Genomic DNA, 27,999 nt, shown 5'->3' with positions numbered 1-27,999 from the left:
GCGGGATCTACGCTGCTAGTGATCTACAGCTACACGCTAGCCGACCCTCGCGCTCCACCCGCCTTAGTCCTTGTGCTCCTGGGTGGATTCCTTGGTCACCTGTGGGCAGACAGAGGGCAAATGTTACCATCATGGCCAGTCACTGCCCCCCTCCACTGGCGGGATTTCCTTGGCTTGGAGCCAGCCGAGGGGCCCCCAACCCCTGGGAGGCCAGGAGGCAAGTCCCTAGCAAGCCCCACTCTCCTGTCGGGGATTTGTCCCTGTGAGGAACCAGGGCTGCACGTGGGTGGGGTGGTGGGTTAGCACGTACACCTCGGGGCTCCCTGAACCCGGGCCCCCCCGCCATGGCACCCGGGGGCTAGTGGCTGTTCAGAATCGCTGTGCACAGCACCGCCTGCTCTAGGGTTACTCCCTGTCTCCCTGGCCTGCCCCCAGAGCTACTGTGTGGGCAGTGCAAATCTGGTGGAGAGGCCCCTGTGCTGGTGAACTCCATCAGTGGGGTCCTTCCACCAGCGCCATGGTCCATCTGTACCTGCTACGCCACAGACCAAGGGTGGGTCTGGCCTGTGGGGCTTGAAAATTCCTCCTGTCCTGCAGCGAGGCTCACTGAGTGTCTGGGAAGCAAAGCGCAGCCCCAGGCTGCCGGGTGTGGCATTGTAGGGCTCCAAGACACCGGCTCTGTGGGGCCTGTGTGGGGCAGTTATCTGGCAAGCTGGAATGTGCCAGTGTCCTACAGGGTAGAGTGGACTCACTGTAACCAGAGACAGTTCACACCCCCAGCAGGTGCCCCCCGGACATACTCTCTCTGCCCCAAGGTCTCCTGGTACGGAGCAGGAGAGAGGCAGCCAGTCTCACTGTTAGCACAGAGGAGTCCGGACAGCTGGGTTCTTTTCCCCGCACGGTCACTGGAAGCTGGCACCCCAGTCTAGCTGTGCGGATAATGCTAGTGACCCCCCTGGCAGGGCTCAGTCCACCCAGGTTAGCAAAGTGCTTGGCTGGAGACCCTGGGATGCCAGAGGCTTGGAAAGGGTGTTGCAGTTCCCACTGCAGCTGCCTGCACCTGACCCAGTGTGTTTCTACTGAGCCAGCCTGCTGCTCCCCACCCCAGTGCTCCTGCGGGCTGACACAGCTTGCTGGGACTTGCAGCTCCTCAGTGTGCCAAGGCACCGAGGGAGCATGTGGGCTGCTCACACCCTGGGGCTGGGTCAGTAACATGCCAGCTTTGCCCCTCCGTGCCAGGTGTCAGGAAGGGTCATGGCCCAGCCTGGGACCTCCGAGAGCCAACATTCAAAGTCACGGACATCAGTGGGGAAAGCCACATGCTGCCAGCTGGAGCCAGTGAGCACAAGCCAGGAGCAGTCCAGTGCTCCGCCCAGCAGAGGGGACTCCTTGTAACGGCAGCGAAAGAGCCTTCACGGGAGGGCGGTCACTCCTGGCAGGTGCATGGCGCATGCGGGGAACCTCCCCCTCATCACAGGCCAGCAGAGTCGACTGGCCAGGCCAGGACTCCACATGCCTGGCTCCCAGTTCCCTCCCCTGCCTCCTCCAGAGCGTGAGCCACCCCCAGAGCTGTGTCAAAGCGGAGCGCAGAGTGGTGTATTCTTTGCTCTGTGGCGGCACGGCAGTTTTTATGTGTGACCTGATCAAACTGTCTCTTGCTTCCCCGGGGAGATCTAAAACGCCCTGTATCAGAGGAGTAGCCCTCTCAGTCTGTATCCACAAACACAGCGAGGAGAAGTGGGGTTTTTACCCACGAAAGCTTATGCCCAAATAAAGCTGTTAGTCTTTAAGGTGCCACCGTTGTTAAAATGCCCTGCAGAGGCTGTGTTGAGTTTTCCCTGATCCTCTAGTATAACCCCACCAAAAGTTTGTCTTTTCAGCTCCTCTCCCCTTTGTTCCCAGGGTGTGAATACTCCAGGAGAGACAGCCCCTGCCCCAAGGTTTACAGTCTAAACAAGAGAGACCAGAGGGGAGGGGATATCTTTTACTGGATCAGCTTCTGCTGGGGGGAAGGGACAAGCTTTTGAGTGACACGGAGCTCTTCTCCAGTGTGGGGCAGGAAGCCAAATGCAAATTGGGCTGGATTGTTAAGCAGAAGGGGTACCTGGAGTTGGAGGGTGTCACTTGAAATGAAGTGGGTGTAACACACACACCTCTTGGGTGTGGAGTTCTGTCCCATCTAGTGGCAGTTAGAGAGAGATTAATGAGCCTGCTACAGCCTTAGCTAAGGGCCATGTGGCTTTTAGCTCATGCAGTGAGCAGTGGTTCTCAAACTTTTGCACTGGTGACTCCTTTCACACAGCAAGCCTCCGGGTGCGACCCCCCACTTATGAATTAAAAACACTTTAAAAATATTTAACACTATTATAAATGCTGGAGGTGAAGTGGGGTTTGGGGTGGAGGCTGACAGCTCGCGACCCCCCACGTAATAACCTCATGACCCCCTGAGGGGTTACGACTCCCAGTTTGAGAACCCTGCAGTAGAGGCTCATGCACGAAGCTTCAGAGGTCCCTGGTTCGATCCCGACGAGTTGGGTCTGTTGGGGTTACATGAGCAGTTGTGGGTTAGATTGTTATGCATAAAGGGTTTGAAGTGGGTGTGACGCTGGCAAGCCAGGTGCCAGCTCATGCCAAGGCCCAGGGCCTCACTGAACACTGACAAATGCAGAGCTGGAAACCAGTCTGGCTCGACTGTGGGTCAACATAGAGTTAAAACAGGGTTCAGTGTTATAAGGATGTGTTTCCTGTTTAGACTTCATGGAATGCTTGTAGGATGCTGCATGTATGAATCCTGCTTATAATAGCTGCATCCCCTGGTACAAAGCAATATCGAGTGTTTGCACCGCAAACCTCTGTGATTGTGTAACAGGAAAAAGAATGGTTTCAGAGTAACAGCCGTGTTAGTCTGTATTCGCAAAAAGAAAAGGAGTCCTTGTGGCACCTTAGAGACTAACCAATTTATTTGAGCATGAGCTTTCGTGAGCTACAGCTCACTTCATCAGATGCATACCGTGGAAACTGCAGCAGACTTTATATAAAAAAAAGAATGAATTAAGGGGAAGTAACTGTCCTGCACACTAGGGGGCCCACTGAAGGCAAATGAGGCTTTGTGCAGCATCAAAGGCCAGACACTTCTCTGGCTGCACTCCTCACTCCCTCCAGGAAGGGGAGGCCTGCGCATGAATTCATCCCACCAGCTTGGCATCTGGGGTGAAAGGGATACAAAGGAGAAACTGGGTTGCTTTTTATGTCTGGTCGCAGAAGGGCAAAGATTCCTAAGCATGAGCAAGAGATCCCCATGCTGTTTGGCATGGGTCAGCCCCAAAAGACATAGAGAGCCGCTTACTGTGGAGGCTTATATTAAATCAAAGACTGGAACTCATTTGTGTGTGTATGTTTGTGTTTTAACCTTGTAAATAATTCTCATTTCTTAGTTAATACATATTTAGCCAGGATTGGCTACAGGAGTTGTCTCTGGTTTGAGATCTGAATATAATTGACCTGGGGTAAGTGACTGGTCCTTTGGGACTGGGAATAGCCTGAATATTGCTGTGATTTTTGGTGTAATGTGACTATCTATTGCATTGTCCAGCTTGCCTGGGTGGCAAGACAGACTGGAATGCCCAAGGGGACTGTCTGAGTCCACGGTCAGCCTGTTATAGTGCTTTAGGAGGTCACTCTCATTACTGGGTTGGTGAAATCTAATTATGGAACATACCACCTGATTGGGGTCTCTGCCCTGCTTTTTGACAGTCTGCCCTGAGGCTAGCATGCATGGTTGTGAGCTGCTCCAGACAGTGAGCAAGTAAAGGTAGCAGGCAGTGTGGTGTGTTATGAATTGTTGTAATGAGCCATAAAGTGTCCATGTTAAGTCCATGTTTTTTGGTGTCTAGCAGAGTTATGAATTTAAGTTCCCAGGCTCATCAATTTGTAACACCACACTGCCTGCTACCCTTAATTACCCACTTCAACCCCTTTATGCATAATAATCTAACCTAGAACTGCCTGCTTCATTTCAAGCCACTGCCTCCAACATGCCTTAACGCTTTTACTTAACAAGCCATCCCCATTCGTGTTTAGCTGGGATGCTCAAAGTACCTTTCCCAGACCTGAAGAAGAGCTCCGTGTGGCTCAAAAGCTTGTCTCTCTCCTCAACAGAAGTTGGACCAATAAAAGATATTCCCTTCCCCACCTTGTCTTTCTCATATCTTGGGACTGACCTGGCTACACCAGCACTACAAACAGTCTAAGGACAGAGGACAGACGAAGGGTGGGAGAAGGGAAGGATCATTCACCCCAAGTTACAGATGGGGAACGGAGGCTCAGATTCATTAAAAGCCTTGCCCAGCATCACACAGTCTGGGGCGGAGGTGGGACTTGAGCCAAGATCTCCAGAGTCCCATGTGGTGCCGTAACCACACAGTGGAAACGGCTGGAAATCAGAATTTCTATTCAGCTGGAAATTCTGATTTTCAGAGACTAATGAGTTCAGAGTCAGAACAAAGAGCTGACATTTCCTGTGCCGCACAAACTCCAAAACACAGGGCATTTTGGGACCATCAAGTCATTGCATTCTGATAATGTTAAAACATGGCCCTTTGATAAGGCGAAAACATGTTGTTCTTACTCAATAGTCCTGATTCATTTTGTTTAGACTTTGATATTACATTAAATATTAAATACAATAAATAGTGACTAGTAAACATAATATAACATTAAATCAATGTTTTAACATAACACACAAGTCCAAGTGAAATGCCTCGAAACACATCAGAATGAAATGGCTTTACCATATCCAAACGCTTCAGTGTTATCAAAACGCCACATTATCGATCTCGTCGAAAAGAAACGAGAAAGCCAAAACATTCATTTCAACTTTCTTCTGTCAAAAATGGCACCAGAATTGACACTGAGGCCTCGTCTACACTACCAAGTTTTGTCGGCAAAAGTTATGCTGCTTGAATTAAAACCGCTGTTGCATGTCACACTAGCTCCTTGTGCCGGCAGAGTGCATCCATGCTAGCAGCTCTTGTATCGACACAGTGCCCGGTGGTAGCTATCCCACAATGCAACTGGCCGCAGGGTGCTTTGGGAAGGGTTTGCAGTGCCTATTGGGGCAGATACAACATCACATGATGCAGGTTTCTTAATCCCATCCAATTGTCAGCCGCTTTTCAGCGGACGTGTGGTGGGGGGGAGAGAGGACGGGGTGGGTCTGGGGTGGGAAGACAGCAGGCTGACCAGCCTATCCTGAGAAGGGGGAAGGGGACACCCCCCACATCAGCTCCCGTCTCTGCTCGGCACAGCAGTCTCTCCCGAAGCAGCCCGCTCTGCCTGCCTGCCTACGGTTCCCTCCAAGTTCTCCCACAGCTGGGAGCAGCATCCTGAGCAGCTCTGTGAGCTCTCCGTGCTGAGGAATGTCAAGGCAGCATGGCTGTCCCCTGCCCCCCGCCCACCCCGTGCTCCCCGCCGCAGCAGTCTGCCTGCCCCGGTGTTCCTAGGGCAGGGCAGAGCAGGAGCCTTCCAGCTAATGATTTGCTCTTTGTTCCCCAAAGGGAGCAGCAGGCTCAGCTGTCAAACACATCCCGGGAGCTTTGAAAGGGGAGGGCGCATGCCTGCCTCAAACGAGTGAGCAGCGCGGCCACGGCGGGCATTGTGGGATACTGGCAGAACCCAGTTCTGTCGACAAAGCAAACAGCAGTGTCGACCCTGACACTTTGTGCCTCTCCTTGAGGTGGTTTTATTTGGTCAGCAAAACAGCAGAGTTTTGCCACCAAAAGTCGCTTTGCAGCGTGTACACCTCCCCTGTAGTGTAGACAAGGCCTGATTTCGATGACACCGCATTGTCCAACAGAACCGGTTCCACTGAATTGTCTTGCCCAGCATTCCCACACAGCAGTACGTCCTTCCCCAGTGCCTGGCCTGCCATACACCCCAGGGTTGCTGGACACCTCACCAAATACACAAGGGGGGTCACTGACTCGGCAGGCAGTCGACTAGTGGTGAGATCCACCAAGAGAACAACCCCCCTGCTTCTCCCCAGGAGAATGCTGCCCCCGCTAGGCCGTTACAGCTGTACAGCTCAGCAAGTGAGGCACGTGCCCATCACCCTCCAGGACCAGGCCCATTCAAGGCCCATTACTTGGAAGCCCCAGACAACAGGGTACTGCAGCATGGCAAGGTCAGGTGGTCTCCAGCAGGCAGGGGAGGGGTGGGGATGGATGGTGGGGCAGGGGCAGGGGAGACCATCTCCTACCTCTGCATCTCTGGTCTCCACAGTTTTGACCACGATGTTCCTCTTCAGGTGAGCCTCAGACACTGACTTGGTATCCAGGCTGGTTTCTGTGGAGAAGAGCACATGTGGTCGTTGTCTCCACTCTGAGAAAGCCCAACCAAGCAGAACAAGGCAGAACGAAGCACCTAGGGCCACATAGGCTGCCAGGTCGGGCTAGCTCTGGGCCTGAGCTGAGATTCCCTGCACATGGCACAGGAGCCATGAAACCTGTCCCCGCGACAGCTAACAGCCCTTCCACATTCACAGGGCTCCAAGATCTGTTAGCAAAGGGCTCTGTGCTCCCCTCCTTGACTCACACCGGGAGGGGAGCGGCCCACACAGCAAGTGGACCTACAAGCCCACGCAGTACCCTGCATAGGTGCTGGAACAAGGGGTGCTGCAGCACCCCCTGGCTTAAAGTGGTTTCCATCATATCCAGGGTTTACAGTTTGGTTCAATGGCTCTCAGCACCCCCACTGTACACATTGTTCCATCACCTCTGGTACCCTGTGGACTATCTGGGGCTGTCCCCTGGCATGCCCCTGGCTGGGCTGCCCCTGACATGATACTGTTTGTTCAGATGGATCTGTGGAGTTCGTGGGCTGCACCCTAGCCCCCTCTCTGTGGGGACTGCCCCGGGATGGGAGCAGCCGCGTATTATCGCCTAGGCCGACAAGGCCTAAGCAAGGCTACGGCGGCAAATTTGCAGGGGTGGCAAATTTATAATAGCCACAGGCATCAACTTTACGCAGCACCAGTGGGTGCTCACGCCCCCCCCGGCCCCGGCCCCGCCCCCACCCCAACTCTGCCCCTTCCCCGCCCCCATTCCAACCCCTTCCCCAAATCCCCAGCCCTGCCTCCTCCCCCGGGTGCGCTGCGTTTCCCCTCCTTCCCAGGCTTGCCGCGCAAAAGCACCGGGAGGGAGAGAGGGGGAGAAGCGGAACGGCGGTGCGCTCAGGGGAGGAGGCGGAGCGGAGGTGAGCTGGGGGGCGCCATGGGGAGCTGCCGGTGGGTTCAAATGAATTTGTAAAAAAACTAAAACAAGTTCATATGGGGCAATTATTTCAGGGCCTAGGGGTGGCAAAATCATTAATCCGCCACTGAGTGGGAGAGTCACCATGGGTCTGCCCTGTCTGAATTCCTACTTGAAAAGGTACATGGCCCGGGGTGAGGCACCGCTGCTCCGAATCTGCACCTCCTCCTGCCCCCCAACACACCCCGAAGCTCTGGGTTCCCTGGGGCTCCCCCATCCCACATTGCAGGGTCCCCCGGCACAGCAGAGCAGGCTTCAGTCAGAGAAGTGGCTTCAGGGACACTCTCAGGGCTCCTGCACCTGTTTCAGGGTCCCCATGTCACCGGGCTGGGTCCCAAAGGAGGCCACGGCGCAGGCTTCCCTTCACCTGTACCTCCTGGAGTCTGGCCTGGCTGGAGACAGGGAGCATCAATGTGCTGGATGAGCGGGCCCAGATCAGACCAGTGGGGCCCCAAGCCTGGGAACCTGCCAGTGACAATACTCAGACTTTACAGGCCACTGAAATCCCCAGGCTCTGGTTATCCCTGTTTGGCACACAGTGGGGAAGGGTCACCCACGCTCACGTAGCAGGTTAGTGAGAGGAGCAGAGCCAGGTCTCCTGGCTCCCGGTCCACTGAACTGTGCTACCAGCCCTGATGCGTCAGAGGAAGATGGGGAAAAACCCACAATGCAGCTGGCCAATTGCACAACTCTGTGCATTATGGAGACGTTCCCCACAGTGCTCAGCGTATGCCCTGAAGCATGAGATTTGATGGCCCCCATCTTAGTGCCTCTAGCTGCTATCACATTACCCAGCCCTTCCTCCAGTCCTGGCCCAGAGTCAGAGCCTGCACGTGGCGGGGGCAGTACCATGGGAAAGTGATTCCACACCCAGACGTGAAGGCGCGATGTAGCCATGACCACCCATCCCATCCCTCCTCCCTTGGGGCGCGCAGTGTCCTGACCTCGGATCTGCAGGTTGGAGAAGGTCTGCACGGGGATCGTGATCCTGCAGAAACAAGGCAATCGGAGAAGCACAGGTGTGAGATGGGCCACACAAGAGGCACTTCCCAGGCAAGGCTGCCTCTGAATGACTGGGAGAAGGGAGGCCTTTGCTGGGAAACCCACGTGACAGGTCCAGCTCATCAGGGAGCTCAAGAACAGCCAGGTGACTATAGGGTTGCCAACCCTCCAGGAGTGTCCAGGAATTAAAGATTAATCTTTAATTAAATATTATGTCCTGTGATGAAACCTCTAGGAATCCATCCAACCAAAATCGGCAGCCCTAGATGACAACAGGCCCATTCCCACCATGTACCTAACCCAGCCATATACCCTCAGCGTCTGGCTGTCTAGACGCTTCTGCTTGCAATGATGCTGTTGAGGTCAATGGGTTGCAGGGGGACAATTGAAAGTCATTCGTTTCCAACAGCATATGGAAGAGATGGGCCCATGCTGCCAGGCTTGGATCCGGTCCTAGCTTTCCTCCAAAGGTTAGGAGAGTTTGGATCCAGAGTTTTGGTTCAGGCCCTTCTCTAAGTGACAGAGCATGAGACCCTAGCCACTCAATCCAGCGGTGGCCTGGAGCACCTGTTAGCTAAAACAAGGGGTGCTGGGTTGGCAGCCCTGGGCACTGGTGTCCCTCTGGGTATCCACGGAACAGGTTCCTCAGAGTCCCCCTGAAAGAATGAATTCCCCTTCCTCATCCTGCAATTTGTCTGCAGGAGGCTCACCTGCTTTCCTCTCCCTCCAGGAGCTTGCGGTAGGTGGTAATCTCAATGTCCAAGGCCAGCTTGACGTTGAGCAGGTCCTGGTATTCCTGGAGGTGCCGAGCCATCTCCTCCTTGAGGTTCCGGATGTCCTCCTCCAGCTGGATGACGGTGTCCTGGTAACTGACTGTCTCAGTGGCATAGCGGTCCTCCATCTCCCGCAGCTGCCTCTCCAGGGATTCATTCTGGGAGGGGCGGGGGTGAAGGGCTGTTACTGATCTGCCTTCCGCTGTCCGCCCCCAGGGATCATGTCAGAGTTGGTGACATGGCACCAGGAGGCCAGGGTCACGTGATCCTAACAGGGATCATCACGCTCCAGGGCTGCTACAGAGAGGCCAGTGTGGGCTGCCCCACTGGAGCAGGTGGTCCAGTCCCCCACCTCCTGCCTGCACCAGACCAGACCACTTCGCTTCAGCTGCTATCCTTCCTCCTCGCCCTATGGGAGCAGACCCCATCCCCTAGCCCCTGCGGGAGCAGACCCAATCCCCTAGCCCCGTCTCCTGTCTCTGCCCTACGGGAGCAGACCCCAGGCCCCAGCCCCGTCTCCTGTCTCTGCCCTACGGGAGCAGACCTCGGGCCCCAGCCCCGTCTCCTGTCTCTGCCCTATGGGAGCAGACCCCATCCCCTAGCCCCGTCTCCTGTCTCTGCTCTACGGGAGCAGACCCCAGCCCCCAGCCCCGTCTCCTGTCTCTGCCCTACGGGAGCAGACCCCATCCCCCAGCCCAGTCTCCTGTCTCTGCTCTATGGGAGCAGACCCCAGGCCCCAGCCCCGTCTCCTGTCTCTGCCCTATGGGAGCAGACCCCATCCCCCAGCCCAGTCTCCTGTCTCTGCCCTATGGGAGCAGACCCCATCCCCCAGCCCAGTCTCCTGTCTCTGCTCTATGGGAGCAGACCCCAGACCCCAGCCCTGTCTCCTGTCTCTGCCCTATGGGAGCAGACCCCAGCCCCCAGCCCCATCAGCAGTCTCTGCCCTACGGGAGCAGACCCCAGCCCCCAGCCCCGTCTCCTGTCTCTGCCCTACGGGAGCAGACCCCATCCCCCAGCCCAGTCTCCTGTCTCTGCTCTACGGGAGCAGACCCCAGCCCCCAGCCCCGTCTCCTGTCTCTGCCCTACGGGAGCAGACCCCAGACCCCAGCCCAGTCTCCTGTCTCTGCTCTATGGGAGCAGACCCCATCCCCTAGCCCCTGCGGGAGCAGACCCAATCCCCTAGCCCCGTCTCCTGTCTCTGCCCTACGGGAGCAGACCCCATCCCCTAGCCCCGTCTCCTGTCTCTGCCCTACGGGAGCAGACCCCAGCCCCCAGCCCCGTCTCCTGTCTCTGCTCTACGGGAGCAGACCCCAGCCCCCAGCCCCGTCTCCTGTCTCTGCCCTACGGGAGCAGACCCCATCCCCCAGCCCAGTCTCCTGTCTCTGCTCTATGGGAGCAGACCCCAGACCCCAGCCCTGTCTCCTGTCTCTGCCCTATGGGAGCAGACCCCAGCCCCCAGCCCCATCAGCAGTCTCTGCCCTACGGGAGCAGACCCCAGGCCCCAGCTCCGTCTCCTGTCTCTGCTCTATGGGAGCAGACCCCAGGCCCCTAGCCCCGTCTCCTGTCTCTGCCCTACGGGAGCAGACCCCATCCCCTAGCCCCGTCTCCTGTCTCTGCCCTACGGGAGCAGACCCCATCCCCTAGCCCCGTCTCCTGTCTCTGCCCTACGGGAGCAGACCCCATCCCCTAGCCCCGTCTCCTGTCTCTGCCCTACGGGAGCAGACCCCATCCCCTAGCCCCGTCTCCTGTCTCTGCTCTACGGGAGCAGACCCCAGCCCCCAGCCCCGTCTCCTGTCTCTGCCCTACTGGAGCAGACCCCATCCCCCAGCCCAGTCTCCTGTCTCTGCTCTATGGGAGCAGACCCCAGACCCCAGCCCTGTCTCCTGTCTCTGCCCTATGGGAGCAGACCCCAGCCCCCAGCCCCATCAGCAGTCTCTGCCCTACGGGAGCAGACCCCAGGCCCCAGCTCCGTCTCCTGTCTCTGCCCTACGGGAGCAGACCCCAGGCCCCAGCCCAGTCTCCTGTCTCTGCTCTATGGGAGCAGACCCCAGGCCCCAGCCCCGTCTCCTGTCTCTGCCCTATGAGAGGAGACCCCCAGGCCCCAGCCCCGTCTCCTGTCTCTGCCCTACGAGAGGAGACCCCAGGCCCCAGCCCCATCTCCTGTCTCTGCTGTATGGGAGCAGACGCCTGGCCCATCTTGTCTAGCCGCCTTCCTCTTTGCACATTACAGGAACACAAGGGAGCCCAGCATTGTTTGATATCTGTTGAGTCCTTATTTCCCAGCTTGGCATGTTTGATTCTGAGCCGAGGTTTATTTGACAAGGTTAATTGGAGATGAGGGGAATTTGGAGCCCAAAGCAGGGCTCAGTGATGGGGTGATGTTCATTGGGAGGCCTGTGCTAATGGAGGGCACCCAAGGGCCCATGCGCTATCTCACTGCAGCCTGCCCCTGCCCCCAGCACCCACACCTACCATTCCCCGCAGGGACTCCAGGTCGCAGGTGAGTGCCTGGAGCTGGCGCCGGTACTCATTGGCTTCTTGCTTGGCCAGGCGCAAGGCTTCGATGTTCCGAGCTGCCGCATCCGTCAGGTCTGCAAACTGAAGAAGAGGAGTTAGTGCACCTGGCCCGGAGAGGTAGGGACGTCCCTCCCCAGGGAGAGCGCTCAGCAGGGGCTTGGTGCCCCGGGGCACAGAAAACTGGGAGAGAACAGGGTAAGATGACGATGGTGATACCAGCTGATTGAACAAAGTACTCCAGTGGCTGGAGCAGGGGCTTGGTAGCCAGGATGCCTGGATTCTAGTCCCTGCACTGACAAGTGGTTAGAGCTCAGGACTCAGGGCTCCTGGTCTATATTTCCATCCTGCCACTAACTGGCTGTGTGACCTTAGGAAAGTCTCTTAACTGCTGTTTCTGATCTTCCCCCATGTGTCAAAGGGGGAGAATAATCCCCCGCGGCTCCTAGGATGCAGGGGGTACAACTAGTGAAGAGCTTTGAGATCCTGGTGTGAAAGGTGCTAGTCAAAGACAAACATCTAAGTATTATTATTCCCACAGCCTTCATGAAGCCAGGAGACACTGCAGGGGAAAGTCCCATGAACCAGCCCTTCCAACCTGTCTGGCAACTCCCCTGGGTGGCATATAGCACATGGGGCATCATGCAGGGGCGAGCCACAATCCAGTGCCAGTCAGTAAGAGACAGAAACTGCATGTGCATCCCACAGGGTGCTTCACTGGCAGCCCCGGTCTGAGGGCCTGTCTCAGGCCCCGTTACCTTGGACTTGTACCACTCCTCGGTCTCGTGCATGTTGCTGGAGGCCATGGACTCGTACTGAATGCGGATCTCCCGCAGCGCAGCCGTCAGGTCCGGTTTTGACATGTCCATCTCAATGTGGACCTGCTGCTGCGCCAGCTGCTCCTGCAGCTCTCTCAGCTCCTGCAAAGATACAAGCGAGGCGGGTGGGCGGCACGGAGGCAGGGCTGTGCCACACCGGTGCCGCTGGGGGACAGGCAGCAGAGCCGCGCACTGGGCACAGGACTGAACATGCCACGGTGGCCACTGCGGATCCCGGCGTGGCGGGGATAGCCCGCTAGCTCCCAAGGGATGGAAAGGTCTGACCGTGTGGGAGGTTGGGTCAGCCACATCCCTTCTGCAGTGCCCATGCTGGCCACTCTGTGGTCTGACATTCCATTGCTATGGCTGCTACAGAAGACCTCCATCCAGCCGTCCTTCTCTGGGTCTCTGGACAAGCTGGTGGAAATTACCAGTCCATGCCTGGGTTTACGGGAAGGGACTCCCATAACTCACACACCCAAAGGCTGACAGAAAAGGGTGGAGTTGACAGGACAGCAGAAGAAGGTGTAGGCCCTCCTCATGTGACTGTGGGGTGTAAATTACACCGGCTAAGATCCCCTGACACCCCTTCACAGATGCAGAATTTACACATCACCCTTTGAGTTTGGGCCAAAGATTTCTCCCTCCTTGTCTCTCCTGGCTGGCAGGAATAATGGGCCAGGTGATGGGAACCCAGCACGCAGGTGCACAATGGAACCCAAGGGAGGGCCTGGGGGAGAGGTGAAACCACCCAAAGGAGAATGACGAGCCATTTGCATTGTAAGGTCCCTGCCTCTCTGGATAGCTAGGCCCAGGCTGCAGTGCTTGGCAAGGCAAGGACAGAGGTCATAAGAACATAAGAACTTAAGGACAGCCATACTGCGTCAGACCAAAGGTCCATCCAGCCCAATATCCTGTCTACTGACAGTGGCCAGTGCCAGGTGCCCCAGAGGGAGTGAACCTAACAGGTAATGATCCAGTGATCTCTCTCCTGCCATCCATCTCCACCCTCTGACAAACAGAGGCTAGGGACACCATTCCTTACTCATCCTGGCTAATAGCCATTAATGGACTTAACCTCCATGAATTTATCCAGTTCTCTTTTAAACCCTGTTATAGTCCTTGAATTCACAACCTCCTCAGGCAAGGAGTTCCACAGGTTGACTGTGCGCTGAGTGAAGAACTTCCTTTTATTTGTTTTAAACCTGCTGCCCGTTAATTTCATTTGGTGGCCCCTAGTTTTTGTGTTATGAGAAGGAGTAAATAACACTTCCTTATTTACTTTCTCTACACCAGTCATGATTTTATAGACCTCTATCATATCCCCCCTTTAGTCTCCTCTTTTCCAAGCTGAAAAGTCCTAGCCTCTTTAATCTCTCCTCATGTGGGACCCGTTCCAAACCCCTAATCATTTTAGTTGCCCTTTTCTGAACCTTTTCTAATGCCAGTCTATCTTTTTTGAGATGAGGGGACCACATCTGTACGCAGTATTCAAGATGCGGGCGTACCATGGATTTATATAAGGGCAATAAGATATTCTCCATCTTATTCTCTATCCCTTTTGTAATGATTCCTAACATCCCGTTTGCTTTTTTGCCTGCTGCTGCACACTGCATGGACGTCTTCAGAGAACTGTCTACGATGACTCCAAGATCTTTCTCCTGATTAGTTGTAGCTAAATTAGCCCCCATCATCGGCCCTCTCTCTCTGCCATCCCATCCCCAGCCAGGCACCCTATGGGCTAGGAGGGTGGGTCACACACGATACCTCCTCATGGACTTTCCTCAGGAAGTTGATCTCCTCCTGCAGGGACTCGACTTTCCGCTCCAGGTCCAGGCGCACGAGTGCTGCATTGTCAACATCCTGCCATGTGGGCGAGAGCAGGGGAGGCGAAGTCATAGCGCCTGCCAGGAGCACACCGCACGGGCCTCTCCGAGTGCGCTGGTCTGAGGACCCGACCTGACACCAGGGCCAGCCATGCTTTTGGGCACAATGGGCTAGGGGCTGAGCCGCTCTTGTGGGCTCAGTTACCTGGGCCAACCAAGGGCTCAGCCTGCTTCCTGGGCCTGTTCAGCAGCTGAGTCATGGAGAAGAGTTTGCTCTTCATCCGCCCATTTGCGTCTTTCCTGCTATAAAACGTGGGGTAAAATCACCCCTTGCACCCAGTTCACTGGCCTGGGACTCTCAGTCATCCCTCCCTCCCTCCCAGCCACTGCCTCCTTCTCTGGAGGTCCATCAACAGAGAGAGCTGTGACGAAGTGGGACTGTTCTTAATGTTTCCTCTGAATAGTGTGGGGGTGCCTCAGTTTCCCCTATGTAGTTCTTTAAGTCTCTAGGGGGTGGGATAAGGGTGTATGATCATTGCAGATCAGGTGTATGCAGGGGTCTGGACAGAGAGACAGGGGTCTGTTTCCTGGCAACTAATGGCCTGGCCCTTCCCCCCTGCGAGCTAAAGGGTTGGAGAACAAAGGAATCAGGTGACCTCCTGGCCCGGGAAAGGAACAAAGCCCAGAGGAGGAGGGGCTGGAGGGTGAGTCAGTTTGGGGCTGGCTGGGACATGGAGTGAAGTGCAGACGTGGTTGTCTGGCTCACCACCCCCCAAAATGGACCCAGCTGAGGGGTCCCGTTCTCTGCACCTGCAAGCTCTGTTTTAGACCACGTTCCTGTCGTCTAATAAACCTTCTGTTTTACTGGCTGGCTGAGAGTCACGTCTGTCTGTGAAGTTGGGGTTCAGGACCCTCTGGCTTCCCCAGGATCCCCGCCTGAGCGGACTTGCTGTGGGAAGCGCACGGAGGGGCAGAGGAGGCTGAATGCTCCGAGGTCAGACCCAGGAAGGTGGAAGCCGGGTGAGCTGTGTGTCCTGCAGACAGGCTGCTCACAGAAAGGCGACTGCCCCAGAGTCCTGCCTGGCTTCATGGGGAGCAGTTCCAGAGCATCGCCCGGGGACTCCGTGACAAGGGCCAAATGCTTTGCCCCGGCAACACTCTCACTGGAGCAATACCCCAGCTGCCTAGACTGCGCAGCCCAGAGCCCGGGGCCGCCAGCCCCAAAGGGGCAGGGATGGCCCTCACACCCAGGCAGGCTGAAGACACAGCTATATGCATCGAGCAGGACTCAGAGTCTTTCTAGCAGGCAGCCGTGCGCCCTGTGCACTACATGGCACAGGCCTAAACTTCGACCCCGGCCTCCAAATGGCAGCACATTGCACCACTACCCACACTCACACAGTGCGTGCGTGTGTCTGTGAGGGAACGGGGTGGGTGTTGGTGTCAGGGGGATCAGGATGAGTGTGAGACGTTGGGTCCATGTGATGGGGATTGTGGTGAGTGTGAGACATTGTGATGGTGTGATGGGGATTGGGATGAGTGTGAGACATTCATAGAATCATAGAATCTCAGGGTTGGAAGGGACCTCAGGAGGTCATCTAGTCCAACCCCTGCTCAAAGCAGGACCAATCCCCAACTAAATCATTGTGTTGATGTGATGGGAATCGGGGTGAGTGTGAGATGTATCCATATGAGAGGGATCAGGGTGAGTGTGAGACGTGTCTGTATGAGAGGGATCGGGGTGAGTGTGAGACGTGTCTGTATGAGAGGGATCATAGAATATCAGGGTTGGAAGGGACCTCAGGAGGTCATCTAGTCCAACCCCCTGCTCAAAGCAGGACCAATCCCCAATTAAATCATCCCAGCCAGGGCTTTGTCAAGCCTGACCTTAAAAACTTCTAAGGAAGGAGATTCTACCACCTCCCTAGGTAACGCATTCCAGTGTTTCACCACCCTCCTAGTGAAAAAGTTTTTCCTAATATCCAACCTAAACCTCCCCCACTGCAACTTGAGACCATTACTCCTTGTCCTGTCCTCTTCCACCACTGAGAATAGTCTAGAACCATCCTCTCTGGAACCACCCCTCAGGTAGTTGAAAGTAGCTATCAAATCCCCCCTCATTCTTCTCTTCTGCAGACTAAACAATCCCAGTTCCCTCAGCCTCTCCTCAGAAGTCATGTGTTCCAGACCCCTAATCATTTTTGTTGCCCTTCGCTGGACTCTCTCCAATTTATCCACATCCTTCTTATAGTGTGGGGCCCAAAACTGGACACAGTACTTCAGATGAGGCCTCACCAATGTCGAATAGAGGGGGACGATCACGTCCCTCGATCTGCTCGCTATGCCCCTACTTATACATCCCAAAATGCCATTGGCCTTCTTGACAACAAGGGCACACTGCTGACTCATATCCAGCTTCTTGTCCACTGTCACCCCTAGGTCCTTTTCCGCAGAACTGCTGCCTAGCCATTCGGTCCCTAGTCTGTAGCTGTGCATTGGGTTCTTCCGTCCTAAGTGCAGGACCCTGCACTTATCCTTATTGAACCTCATCAGATTTCTTTTGGCTCAATCCTCCAATTTGTCTAGGTCCCTCTGTATCCTATCCCTGCCCTCCAGCGTATCTACCATTCCTCCCAGTTTAGTATCATCCGCAAATTTGCTGAGAGTGCAATCCACACCATCCTCCAGATCATTTATGAAGATATTGAAAAAAACCGGCCCCAGGACCGGCCCCTGGGGCACTCCACTTGACACCGGCTGCCAACTAGACATGGAGCCATTGATCACTACCCGTTGAGCCCGACAATCTAGCCAACTTTCTACCCACCTTATAGTGCATTCATCCAGCCCATACTTCTTTAACTTGCTGACAAGAATACTGTGGGAGACCGTGTCAAAAGCTTTGCTAAAGTCAAGAAACAATACATCCACTGCTTTCCCTTCATCCACAGAACCAGTAATCTCACCATAGAAGGCGATTAGATTAGTCAGGCATGACCTTCCCTTGGTGAATCCATGCTGACTGTTCCTGATCACTTTCCTCTCATGTAAGTGCTTCAGGATTGATTCTTTGAGGACCTGCTCCATGATTTTTGGTGATTTTTTGGATCGGGGTGAGTGTGAGACAGGTCGGTGTGAGGGGGATCGGGGTGAGTGTGAGACAGGTCGGTGTGAGGGGGATCGGGGTGAGTGTGAGACATTGTGTCCGTGTGAGGGGGATCAGAGTCACAGAGTTGAAGGCAGCAGGGACCCCCAGCTCACCGAGTCTGACCTCCTGTGTAGCCCAGGGCATCAGCCCCACCCAGCACCCACACACTGAACCCAACTGAAATGAGCCCAAAGGGTCACAGCCCTTAGGACACTGAACTATGCCGAGCGGCAAGGGGTGCCAGGTCCTCGCAATGGCAGGGGAATGAAGTGAGAGACACCCAGATAATCCTGGCCAGTGACCCACCCCCCATGCTGCAGGGGAAACCCCTAAGCTCACCACCAACCCCTAAGCTCACCACCAACCTGACCTGGGGGGAAATTCCTGCCCCACCCCACATTCGGTGCTTGGTTAGACCCTGAGCTTGTGAGCTAGACCCACCAGTCAAGGACCTGAGAGAGAAAATGCCCAGGGCCACCTCAGAGCCTTGGTGCTCCCCATCCTGAGGCTTCAGAGGAGGGAGGCAAAAAACAACAACACAGAATACTTTGGGGGAAACCATAGCCCTTCCTGACCCCTGCAGGTGAGTGGCCAAAACCCTGACTCCTGAGTCATAGGAAGAAAATGGGAAGGGACCCCAGAACTGCTGAGCTCTGCCCCCACCATCACAAGCAACCCTGTCACCCAGCCACACACCCCAATGTGTCCACTCTCGTCAAACTCATTCCATTGTTTACCCCCTACAGCTATTGGGAGGCTGTTTCAAAACCTCCGTGGTTAGAAGCCTCCCTCTAGCATCCAGCCTGAGTGTGTTCATGGCCAAGTTATCCCACGTGTGTGGGGACCAGGAGTGTGAGGGGCCATGTGTGTGTACAGGGATTGTCTCTGCGCGGGGACTGCCTGTTTGTGGGGATTGGACTGAATGTGAGATATTGTGTCTGTGTGTGGGGGATTAGGCATGTGGGGGGTTGTGTCTGTGTGATGGGGATTAGGGGTTAGTGGGGTCATGTCAGCATGGTGGGGATTTGGGGTGTGTGGGGACTGTGCCCTATAGGTCCACTGAGAAAGATCACATCCAGTACTGCCAACCTCAAGAGACCATCAAGGTTTGAGAGACCATCAAATCATGGTTTTCAGTCTCTCTTTTGCCCTTTTAAGTTCCCCTCTGTTCCACTGCCCGTGTGTGTGAGAATTGCAGACTGAAAAGTCGACTTGTCACGCCCACAGACACATGGCTCTCCCTGGCTACTCCGAGGACACACCACTTGTTCTCTCCTCACCCCCAGGACAGGGGCCTACCATCCACTGCCTATTACTGGCTTGACTCTCCCTGTCCTGGTTTATATCCTTTTAGAAGAGAAGGGCTGGTTGGTAAATAGGGATGTAATTCAATAGTGCAAAGGGCAAGTTCGTGCACTTAGGGACTAAGAAGAACTTCTGATATAAACTGCATGCTAATCAGTTGGAAGCAACCAAGGAGAAAGACCTGAGTGTGTGGGTCGATCACAGGATGGCCACTAATGGGATGCGGCCATGGAAAAGGCAAATGAGACCCTAGGCTGTCTCAGGCGAGGTATTTCCAGGAGAGAGCAGTGTTAATGCCATGGTACAAGGCACCAGTGAGACCTCATCTGGAACACTGTGTGCAAGTCTGGACTCCCACATTCAAGAAAGGGGGTGCTGTGAAGGACTGCTAGGCTGGTCAGGGGTATGGAGCTGGACACATTCATGGGTACATTATGTGACAGGATGGTTTGTGATCATAGGGGGCAGGGCTTGGCAAGTCTGGGGGTCCTTTCTGGTTTGCTGTATGTTCCTAAAATCCCATGCTTCCGAGCTTCAGCAGCTCACCTGCAGGGGTCAGGAAGGGATCCCCCCCGCCCCCCCCCCCCAGTGTATTCTGTTCCCCCCCTTCCTCTGCAGCATCAGGAGTAGCCACAGCTGGAGATGGGACACAGGCCAGGGGTCTGAGGCGGCACTGGCTGGTCCTTGCTCACAGTTCAGGTGTTCCAGTTGGTGCTGCAGTGGCTCAGGGAAATGCCTGGTCCTCCAGTCTCCTCCCAGCCCGCACCACCAGGACTCTGGCAGGGGGTCTCCCATTGGGAGGGGATTGGGTGCCCCTCCCCAAGGCGGGGTGGGGAGGGAGACTCACCGCTGCACACGCAGCACACTGACCGCAGTGAGGCCACGGCCAGGGGCTCCTCCCCGAGTCAGGAGGCCAGGGCATGCGGCTCACTTGACCGATCTCGGGTGGGCTCTGCCTGGCTCAGCTCTGAAGTTCAAGTGAGAGCTGAGCTAGTCTCGTCTTTCACTCCGTTCTATCATCTCCTGACCCCGACATGCCTAGGTGGCTAACCCCAGCCGCAGGGTCTGAGGCTAGACTCTGGAATGACGGCTCTGGACGTGGCCTGCAGAGGTGCCCTGGCCTCAAAACTGGCATCTTGCCCTCAGCGTTGAAATGGTTGGGCCCCCTGGGCAGGAATGTCCTCCCAGGTCAAAGTGCCAGGGCCATGGGGTGTTTTGCCCTGCCCAGCAGTGTGGGGGGCCGGTCACTGGCCCAGATTAGCTGGGTGTATCTCACGTAACCCTTTCCCTGCCCTTGCAGGGGCCGCGAGCACTGGTGACCCTCGGCCCCGCCTCATCTCTCCCCGACACTGGGCTGCCCGTCTACCCGAGTCCCACCCTCTCCCTGTTCCCCTGCCACAGCGGCCTGGGCTTGTCAAGCCAGGGCTCTGGGGTTCAGTGCTCTGGTGTCCAGTTTGAGGGGCCTGACCCCACAAGGAGCTGAGGGCCCCCGGCTTGCAGGGCAGGGCCTGGCGGGCCGCAAGCAGCGCACGCCTCACCTGTCTGTAGGAAGACAAATTGTTTTCGGCTTCAAGCCGTAGACTAGTCTCTTCCTGTAACCTGAAACAAGAAGCAAACAGGCAGTTGGCAGGATTTTATATAATTATCGGCTTTTCTGAGCTAAATCCAAACAAACAAACCCTCAAGGTCAAAACAACCAGGGAGCGAGCAGAGCCCTTATAATTCCCTTTCATTGATGTATGTCCACACGCTCCCGCTCCTCTTCACAGACACCCACACCCGACCCTCCTCTGTCACACACACACGCACCCCACCGAGTATCCTTCTTCACACAGACACCCACACCCGACCCTCCTCTGTCACACACACACGCACCCCACCGAGTATCCCTTTTCACACAGACACCCACACCCGACCCTCCTCTGTCACACACACACGCACCCCACCGAGTATCCCTTTTCACACAGACACCCACACCCGACCCTCCTCTGTCACACACACACGCACCCCACCGAGTATCCCTTTTCACACAGACACCCACACCCGACCCTCCTCTGTCACACACACACACGCACCCCGAGTATCCTTCTTCACACAGACACCCACACCCGACCCTCCTCTGTCACACACGCACCCCACCGAGTATCCCTTTTCACACAGACACCCACACCCGACCCTCCTCTGTCACACACACACACGCACCCCGAGTATCCCTCTTCACACAGACACCCACACCCGACCCTCCTCTGTCACACACACACACGCACCCCGAGTATCCCTCTTCACACAGACACCCACACCCGACCCTCCTCTGTCACACACACACGCACCCCACCGAGTATCCCTTTTCACACAGACACCCACACCCGACCCTCCTCTGTCACACACACACACGCACCCCGAGTATCCTTCTTCACACAGACACCCACACCCGACCCTCCTCTGTCACACACGCACCCCACCGAGTATCCCTTTTCACACAGACACCCACACCCGACCCTCCTCTGTCACACACACACACGCACCCCGAGTATCCTTCTTCACACAGACCCCACACCCGACCCTCCTCTGTCACACACGCACCCCACCGAGTATCCCTTTTCACACAGACACCCACACCCGACCCTCCTCTGTCACACACACACACGCACCCCGAGTATCCCTCTTCACACAGACACCCACACCCGACCCTCCTCTGTCACACACACACACGCACCCCGAGTATCCTTCTTCACACAGACCCCACACCCGACCCTCCTCTGTCACACACGCACCCCACCGAGTATCCCTTTTCACACAGACACCCACACCCGACCCTCCTCTGTCACACACACACACGCACCCCGAGTATCCTTCTTCATACAGACACCCACACCCGACCCTCCTCTGTCACACACACACACGCACCCCGAGTATCCTTCTTCACACAGACCCCACACCCGACCCTCCTCTGTCACACACGCACCCCACCGAGTATCCCTTTTCACACAGACACCCACACCCGACCCTCCTCTGTCACACACACACACATACACCCCACCGAGTATCCCTCTTCACACAGACACCCACACCCGACCCTCCTCTGTCACACACACACACGCACCCCGAGTATCCCTCTTCACACAGACACCCACTCCCGACCCTCCTCTGTCACACACACACACATACACCCCACCGAGTATCCCTCTTCACACAGACACCCACACCCGACCCTCCTCTGTCACACACACACGCACCCCACCGAGTATCCCTTTTCACACAGACACCCACACCCGACCCCCCTCTGTCACACACACACGCACCCCACCGAGTATCCCTTTTCACACAGACACCCACACCCGACCCTCCTCTGTCACACACACACGCACCCCACCGAGTATCCTTCTTCACACAGACACCCACACCCGACCCTCCTCTGTCACACACACACACGCACCCCGAGTATCCTTCTTCACACAGACACCCACACCCGACCCTCCTCTGTCACACACGCACCCCACCGAGTATCCCTTTTCACACAGACACCCACACCCGACCCTCCTCTGTCACACACACACGCACCCCACCGAGTATCCCTTTTCACACAGACACCCACACCCGACCCTCCTCTGTCACACACACAAACACACATACACCCCACCGAGTATCCTTCTTCACACAGACACCCACACCCGACCCTCCTCTGTCACACACATACACACAGTCTCGCTCTTCACACAGACTCCCACACCCAATCCTCACCTGTCACACCCACATACACTGTCCACCTCAAAGAGACACCCACACCTGACCCTTCTCTGTCACACACACAGTCCCGCTCCTCACACAGACAGCCACACCCGATACTCCTCTATCGCACACACATACACACAGCCCCCCCTTTACACAGACTCCCACACATGATCCTGCTCTGTCACACACAAAACCACTCAGTCCCCTTCACACAGACACCCATACACAATCCTCCTCTGTCGCACACACATAAACACAGTCTCCTTCTTCACACGGACACTCATACCTGACACTTCTCGGTCACACACATACACACAGTCCCCCTCACACAGACACCCACACACGATCCTCCTCTATCACTCACACCTGGCCCACCTCTGTCACACACACATACACACACACCCGACCCTCCTCTCTTGCGCGCGCGCACACACAAACACACATGTACTGTCACGCACACACAATCCTCCTCTATGGCACACACATACACACAATCCCATCACACAGAAAAACACAACCGACTCACACACACATATACAGTTCCCCTCTTCACACAGACAGCCACACCCGATCCTCCTCTGTCGGACACACACACACACACACACACAGAGTCCCCCTCACACAGACACCCACAAACCATCTTCCTCTATCACGCACATGCTCCTCTGTCACACACATACATGTACACCCAACTCTCCTCTCTTGCACACATACACACACACACAAACACACACATGATCCTCCTCTATTGCACATATATACACACAGTCCCCTCACCCAGACACACACACCCAACCCTTCTCTGTCTCACACACATACACACAGTCCCCTGCACACACCCACACCCAACCCTCCTCTGTCTCACACACATACGCACAGTCCCCTGCACACAGACACCCACACCCAACTATCCTCTCTTGCACACACATACACACAGTGTCCCTCTTTACACAGACATCCTCACCCGACCATCCTCTCTTGCACACATGTACACACCGTCCCCTTCTTCACACAGACACCAACACCCAATCCTCCTCTGTCATTTTCACATACAGACAGTCCCACCTCTTCACACAGACACTCACACCCTATCTTCCTCCATTGCACACACATACACACAGTCCCCGTCACACAGACAGCCACACCTGACCCTCCTCTGTCAAACACATACACACAGTCACCCTCACACATACACCCACTCCCGACACTCTCTCTTGCACACACATATACACAGTCCTCGTCTTCATGGAGACACCCACACCCGACCCTTCTCTGTCACACACACATACATAGGCACCCCTCGCACAGACACACACACCTGATCCTCCTCTCTCGCACACATGTACACACAGTCCCCCTCACACAGACAGCCATGCTCCCCCCAATGTACACACACTCCTCCTCAGCCAGAGAGCCCATTCCCCTCTCACTGTCACCAGCACAGACACCCCATCCCCTCTCACATGCACACCCCATCATTTTCCCACCCTCACTAACACCCACTGCTACCCACCCAGATCCCCCCTCCAGCCATGTTCACTCCCACGCTGGTGCAGTGCAGGCAGTGGGAGGGAACAACTCCCTCATAGCTCCCTGCCAGGAGGTGTCACCCTGCTTTGTGGCTAAGAGTGGAACCAGGAGCCTTGAGGTGCAGGACTCCATATTGCCAGTCCCCTGAGCCACTCAGCCCCTAGTCGCTTCTCTTGCCTGGGCTCGTTTTCCCTGCCTCTGACAGGGGGATATTGTTCATACACTGCTCACGGTGGAGAGTGTGTAGGGTGACCAGATGTCCCGATTTTATCGGGACAGTCCCAATTTTGGGTCTTTTTCTTATATAGACTCCTATTACCCCCAACCCCCGTCCTGATTTTTCACACTTGCTGTCTGGTCACCCTAAGCGTGTGTGAGGTTGGATGTGCTGGTATTGTGCAGATCATGGAGACAGGCAAAGGGTCTTATTGCCAAGTGTATCAGGACTTCGTTCCTTTGATCCCTGCTCCATGTGATCTGTGACAGGGCATCCCCAAAGGTCATTGTCTGAATGTGTCCCAGCCTTCTGGGTAGCTAATTCTGCCAAACACAAGATCTTTTGGAGACAGAAACGTTGCTTGCCCTCCAATCTCTGTCCGGCTCTTGGATTATAGGTGGGATGTGTGTGTGTGGAGTGTTCAGCTTCCTAGGGATCTAAACTGGGAGGAGTGGTAGATATCCCGGAGGGTAGGGATAGGATACAGAGGGACCTAGACAAATTAGAGGATTGGGCCAAAAGAAATCTGTTGAGGTTCAACAAGGACAAGTGCAGAGTCCTGCACTTAGGACGGAAGAATCCCATGCACCGCTACAGACTAGGGACTGAATGGCTCGGCAGCAGTTCTGCAGGAAAGGACCTAGGGGTGACAGTGGACAAGAAGCTGGATACGAGTCAACAGTGTGCCCTTGTTGCCAAGAAGGCCAATGGCATTTTGGGATGTATAAGTAGGGGCATTGCCAGCAGATCGAGGGACGTGATCGTTCCCCTCTATTCGACATTGGTGAGGCCTCATCTGGAGTACTGTGTCCAGTTTTGGGCCCCACACTACAAGAAGGATGTGGATAAATTGGAAAGTGTCCAGCGGAGGGCAACAAAAATGATTAGGGGACTGGAACACATGACTTATGAGGAGAGGCTGAGGGAACTGGGATTGTTTAGTCTGTGGAAGAGAAGAATGAGGGGGGATTTGATAGCAGCTTTCAACTATCTGAAAGGGGGTTCCAAAGAGGATGGATCTAGACTGTTCTCAATGGTAGCAGATGACACAACGAGGAGTAATGGTCTGAAGTTGCAGTGGGGGAGGTTTAGGTTGGATATTAGGAAAAACTTTTTCACTAGGAGGGTGGTGAAGCACTGGAATGCGTTACCTAGGGAGGTGGTGGAATCTCCTTCCTTAGAAGTTTTTAAGGTCAGACTTGACATAGCCCTGGCTGGGATGATTTATTTGGGCATTGGTGCTGCTTTGAGCAGGGGGTTGGACTAGGTGACCTCCTGAGGTCCGTTGCAACCCTGATATTCTATGATTCTATTATCTCGCCCCTTGCCTTTTTAACTGCTGGTTTTATCCCCTACATCTGTCATTGTCCTCAGCCCAGTGTTGTCGTAACTATTGAGTGTTTTACTATGCTAGAGGCCCAGCATTCCCCGTGCTGCAGAGATGCAGAGTAAGAGATGGTCCCTGCCCAGACAACTCACATTCAGAAGAGACAAGAGGAGGCCGGGGAGAAAGGAAGGAGCCTTATCCTCACTTTGCACATGAGGAGCTGAGATCCAGAGAGATTCAGGGCCAGATTTTCAAGGGCTCAGCAGACACAACTGGGGCCAGATTTTCTAAAGAGCTGAACTCAACACAAGCTGAACTCTCTGAAAATCCGGCCCCAGTTGTGGGTGCTTGCCAAAGTCACACAGAGAACCTTTCGCTGCCCCACCCCCATGCTTCGCTCAGTGACAGCTGGGTGGGGAATGCTGTCCCAGACCAGGAGAGTTTTACATAGATCAATATTTTTCCTATCCTGAGTCAGGATACAAAAGTAGAAATGTGAAAACTTTTCATGACCCAATCATCTGAGAAACTTTTCAGATGGCGTCAACTGAAACTTTTCAGTTTGATCAGTTTGTTACATTTTTAACCTTTTAAAAGCATATATTATGTAAAACTTTTAAACCCAAAGTCATTGCTAGCAGAAAAGTGAAACTTTTCCTTTTGAAAATGTCAAAATGGGAAGTTTCAACAATTTCAAACCGTTTCGAATCCAGAGATTCATCCAAACTGCCCCTTCCCGGGAAGTTCTGCTTCAATGGATCAGCATTTTCTGATGAACCACGCTTTCACTGGAAACCTCCCGACGAGCTCTTGCCAGCAGCAATAATCCTGTGCCCTTCTTCAGCACAGACATAAACTAACCTTGTTTCTAACTCCCTGTGGTGCTAAGACACTATTATTACCCCCTTCGACACAGAGAAGTAAACACCTTTCCCTGGTCAATGGTGAGGACCCAGGAGTTATGACTCCAAGACCCTTCTACCAACTACTAGACCACCTTCCTCTCTCCAAGCAGGGGACAGAATTTAGGAGTCTAGGTTTTCCATATGCTAACTGCTAGACCACCCTCCTCTTCCAGGGCTGGAGCTAGGGCACTGATTCCATTGCACTAACCATTAGATAACAGTTCCTCTAGAAAGCAACAGACGGTTGGTGTAGAACCAGTAAAATACAAGAGCAAACCTCTATCTGAGGCTGGTAAACATTCGCCTCCTTCTGCTGCCCTCCCCGTGCGTTCAGTCAGATGGAGGTTTTATTACATGTGTAGAGTGAGCAGCCTGGCTCCCAGGGCAAAGTCTTTTCGGCTGAGTCTCAGCCCAGAGCACATTGTGCCAGGAATGTTGCACATTTCTGAACATCGGCTCAGCAAGAGAAGCGCCCCGATTGAGTCAGGGTGATCAGGTCCCTCTGCAGTACACGTTCTCAGCTGAGGCCTGGGCCAGCTGCCATCCCTGAGATCCAGCTGTTTGTGCGTGCATGTGTGTGTTTTGTGCAGGTTTGGGCAGGTACACAGGGGTTTGTGTGTAGCTGCTCACCTAGCTAGAGGTGTGTGGTTTACGAGCGCGCAGGTTTACAGGCGCAGACATTTGGGTGCGGATTTTTGTACATTGAAAACTGGAGGCCGCTCTGCAGCTGTGGAATAACCCTTCACTCTTCCCACCCGCAGAGCCCTTCCAGGGACCAGTGCATCACCCCATTGTGCAGCTGGGGCACAGAGCAAGGACGGGACTTGCCGGCAGGGGCACGGCAGAGCTGGGAACCAGGAATTCTAGCACCCAGCCCCGGGCATTAGCACTGCACCTCCCTGCCTTCGCAGCCACACACAGATTCCCCACCAGCTTTAAAGGGCAGCTACTTGGCCTTAGTGACTGCTCTCTCTCTAGGTGTAACCTGTCCACGCCACTCTCCTTGGTTAGGTGACCTGCTCTGGCTGCGTGGCCACCAGACACTACTGTGGCTGCTCTCCAGCCCTGCGCCTGGCAAAGGAGGCTCCTTACTTTTGCCGGAGGCCGTTGATGTCGTCCAGCAGGTTGTCCCTCTCGATCTCCAGCCTGGTCTTGGCATTAGACAGCTGGTCCACCTGCCGGCGGAGCTCTCGCAGCTCCTCATGATAGATGTCGCCCAGCTTGGTGGGTTCCTTGTCTCTGATCTGGTTGAGCTCTGCCACCAGCACCTTGTTCTGCTGCTCCAGGAAGCGCACCTTCTCGATGTAGCTGGCGAAGCGGTCGTTCAGCTCCATCATCTCCACCTTCTCGTTGGTGCGTGTCTCCTTGAACTCGGTGTTGAGGGCGTCGGCCAGGGAGAAATCTGCCTTGTCCTGGGAGAACCTGGGGCTGGCACGGATGCTCAGGCTCGAGGTCCTCTTCTTGGTCATGGAGACTCTGGTGCTGGGGCTGGGGGACAGGAGCCAGAAGAGGGGTGAGGATCTCAGGGGCTGGTGGACAGCGGTGGCTTGGGGGCCAAACCGCCGCCGATAAGAGGACTGTCGCTGGCTCTCCAT

The 27,999-nt window shown here is 55.1% G+C and overlaps 1 protein-coding gene across 1 annotated transcript; it reads right to left on the bottom strand.

Moving 5' to 3' along the window:
• Nucleotides 1–63: 63 nt before the first annotated feature.
• Nucleotides 64–27,999, bottom strand: GFAP (glial fibrillary acidic protein). Its single transcript, XM_077806595.1, has 9 exons — nt 27,497–27,999; nt 20,232–20,292; nt 14,182–14,277; nt 12,355–12,516; nt 11,555–11,680; nt 9,020–9,240; nt 8,252–8,295; nt 6,257–6,342; nt 64–99 (listed from the first exon to the last, which is right to left on the bottom strand). The coding sequence occupies exons 1-9, from the start codon at nt 27,997–27,999 to the stop codon at nt 64–66; spliced, it is 1,335 nt and encodes a 444-aa protein (XP_077662721.1).

This window comes from Eretmochelys imbricata, chromosome 27 (assembly GCF_965152235.1).
Source record: "Eretmochelys imbricata isolate rEreImb1 chromosome 27, rEreImb1.hap1, whole genome shotgun sequence".
NCBI classification, from domain to species: domain Eukaryota; kingdom Metazoa; phylum Chordata; order Testudines; family Cheloniidae; genus Eretmochelys; species Eretmochelys imbricata.
The sequence above is the reverse complement of the archived record's forward strand: the minus strand, read 5'-3'. Positions and strand labels throughout refer to the sequence as shown.

Excerpts from the sequence above, each read along its gene's own strand:
- GFAP (XM_077806595.1), bottom strand. The coding sequence starts at position 27,999 with ATGGAGAGCCAGCGACAGTCCTCTTATCGGCGGCGGTTTGGCCCCCAA. Across the intron at positions 11,681-12,354 it reads AGGAGTGGTACAAGTCCAAG|TTTGCAGACCTGACGGATGC; the intron begins GTAACGGGGCCT and ends CCTCTTCTTCAG. Across the intron at positions 100-6,256 it reads TGGAGACCAGAGATGCAGAG|GTGACCAAGGAATCCACCCA; the intron begins GTAGGAGATGGT and ends GTCTGCCCACAG.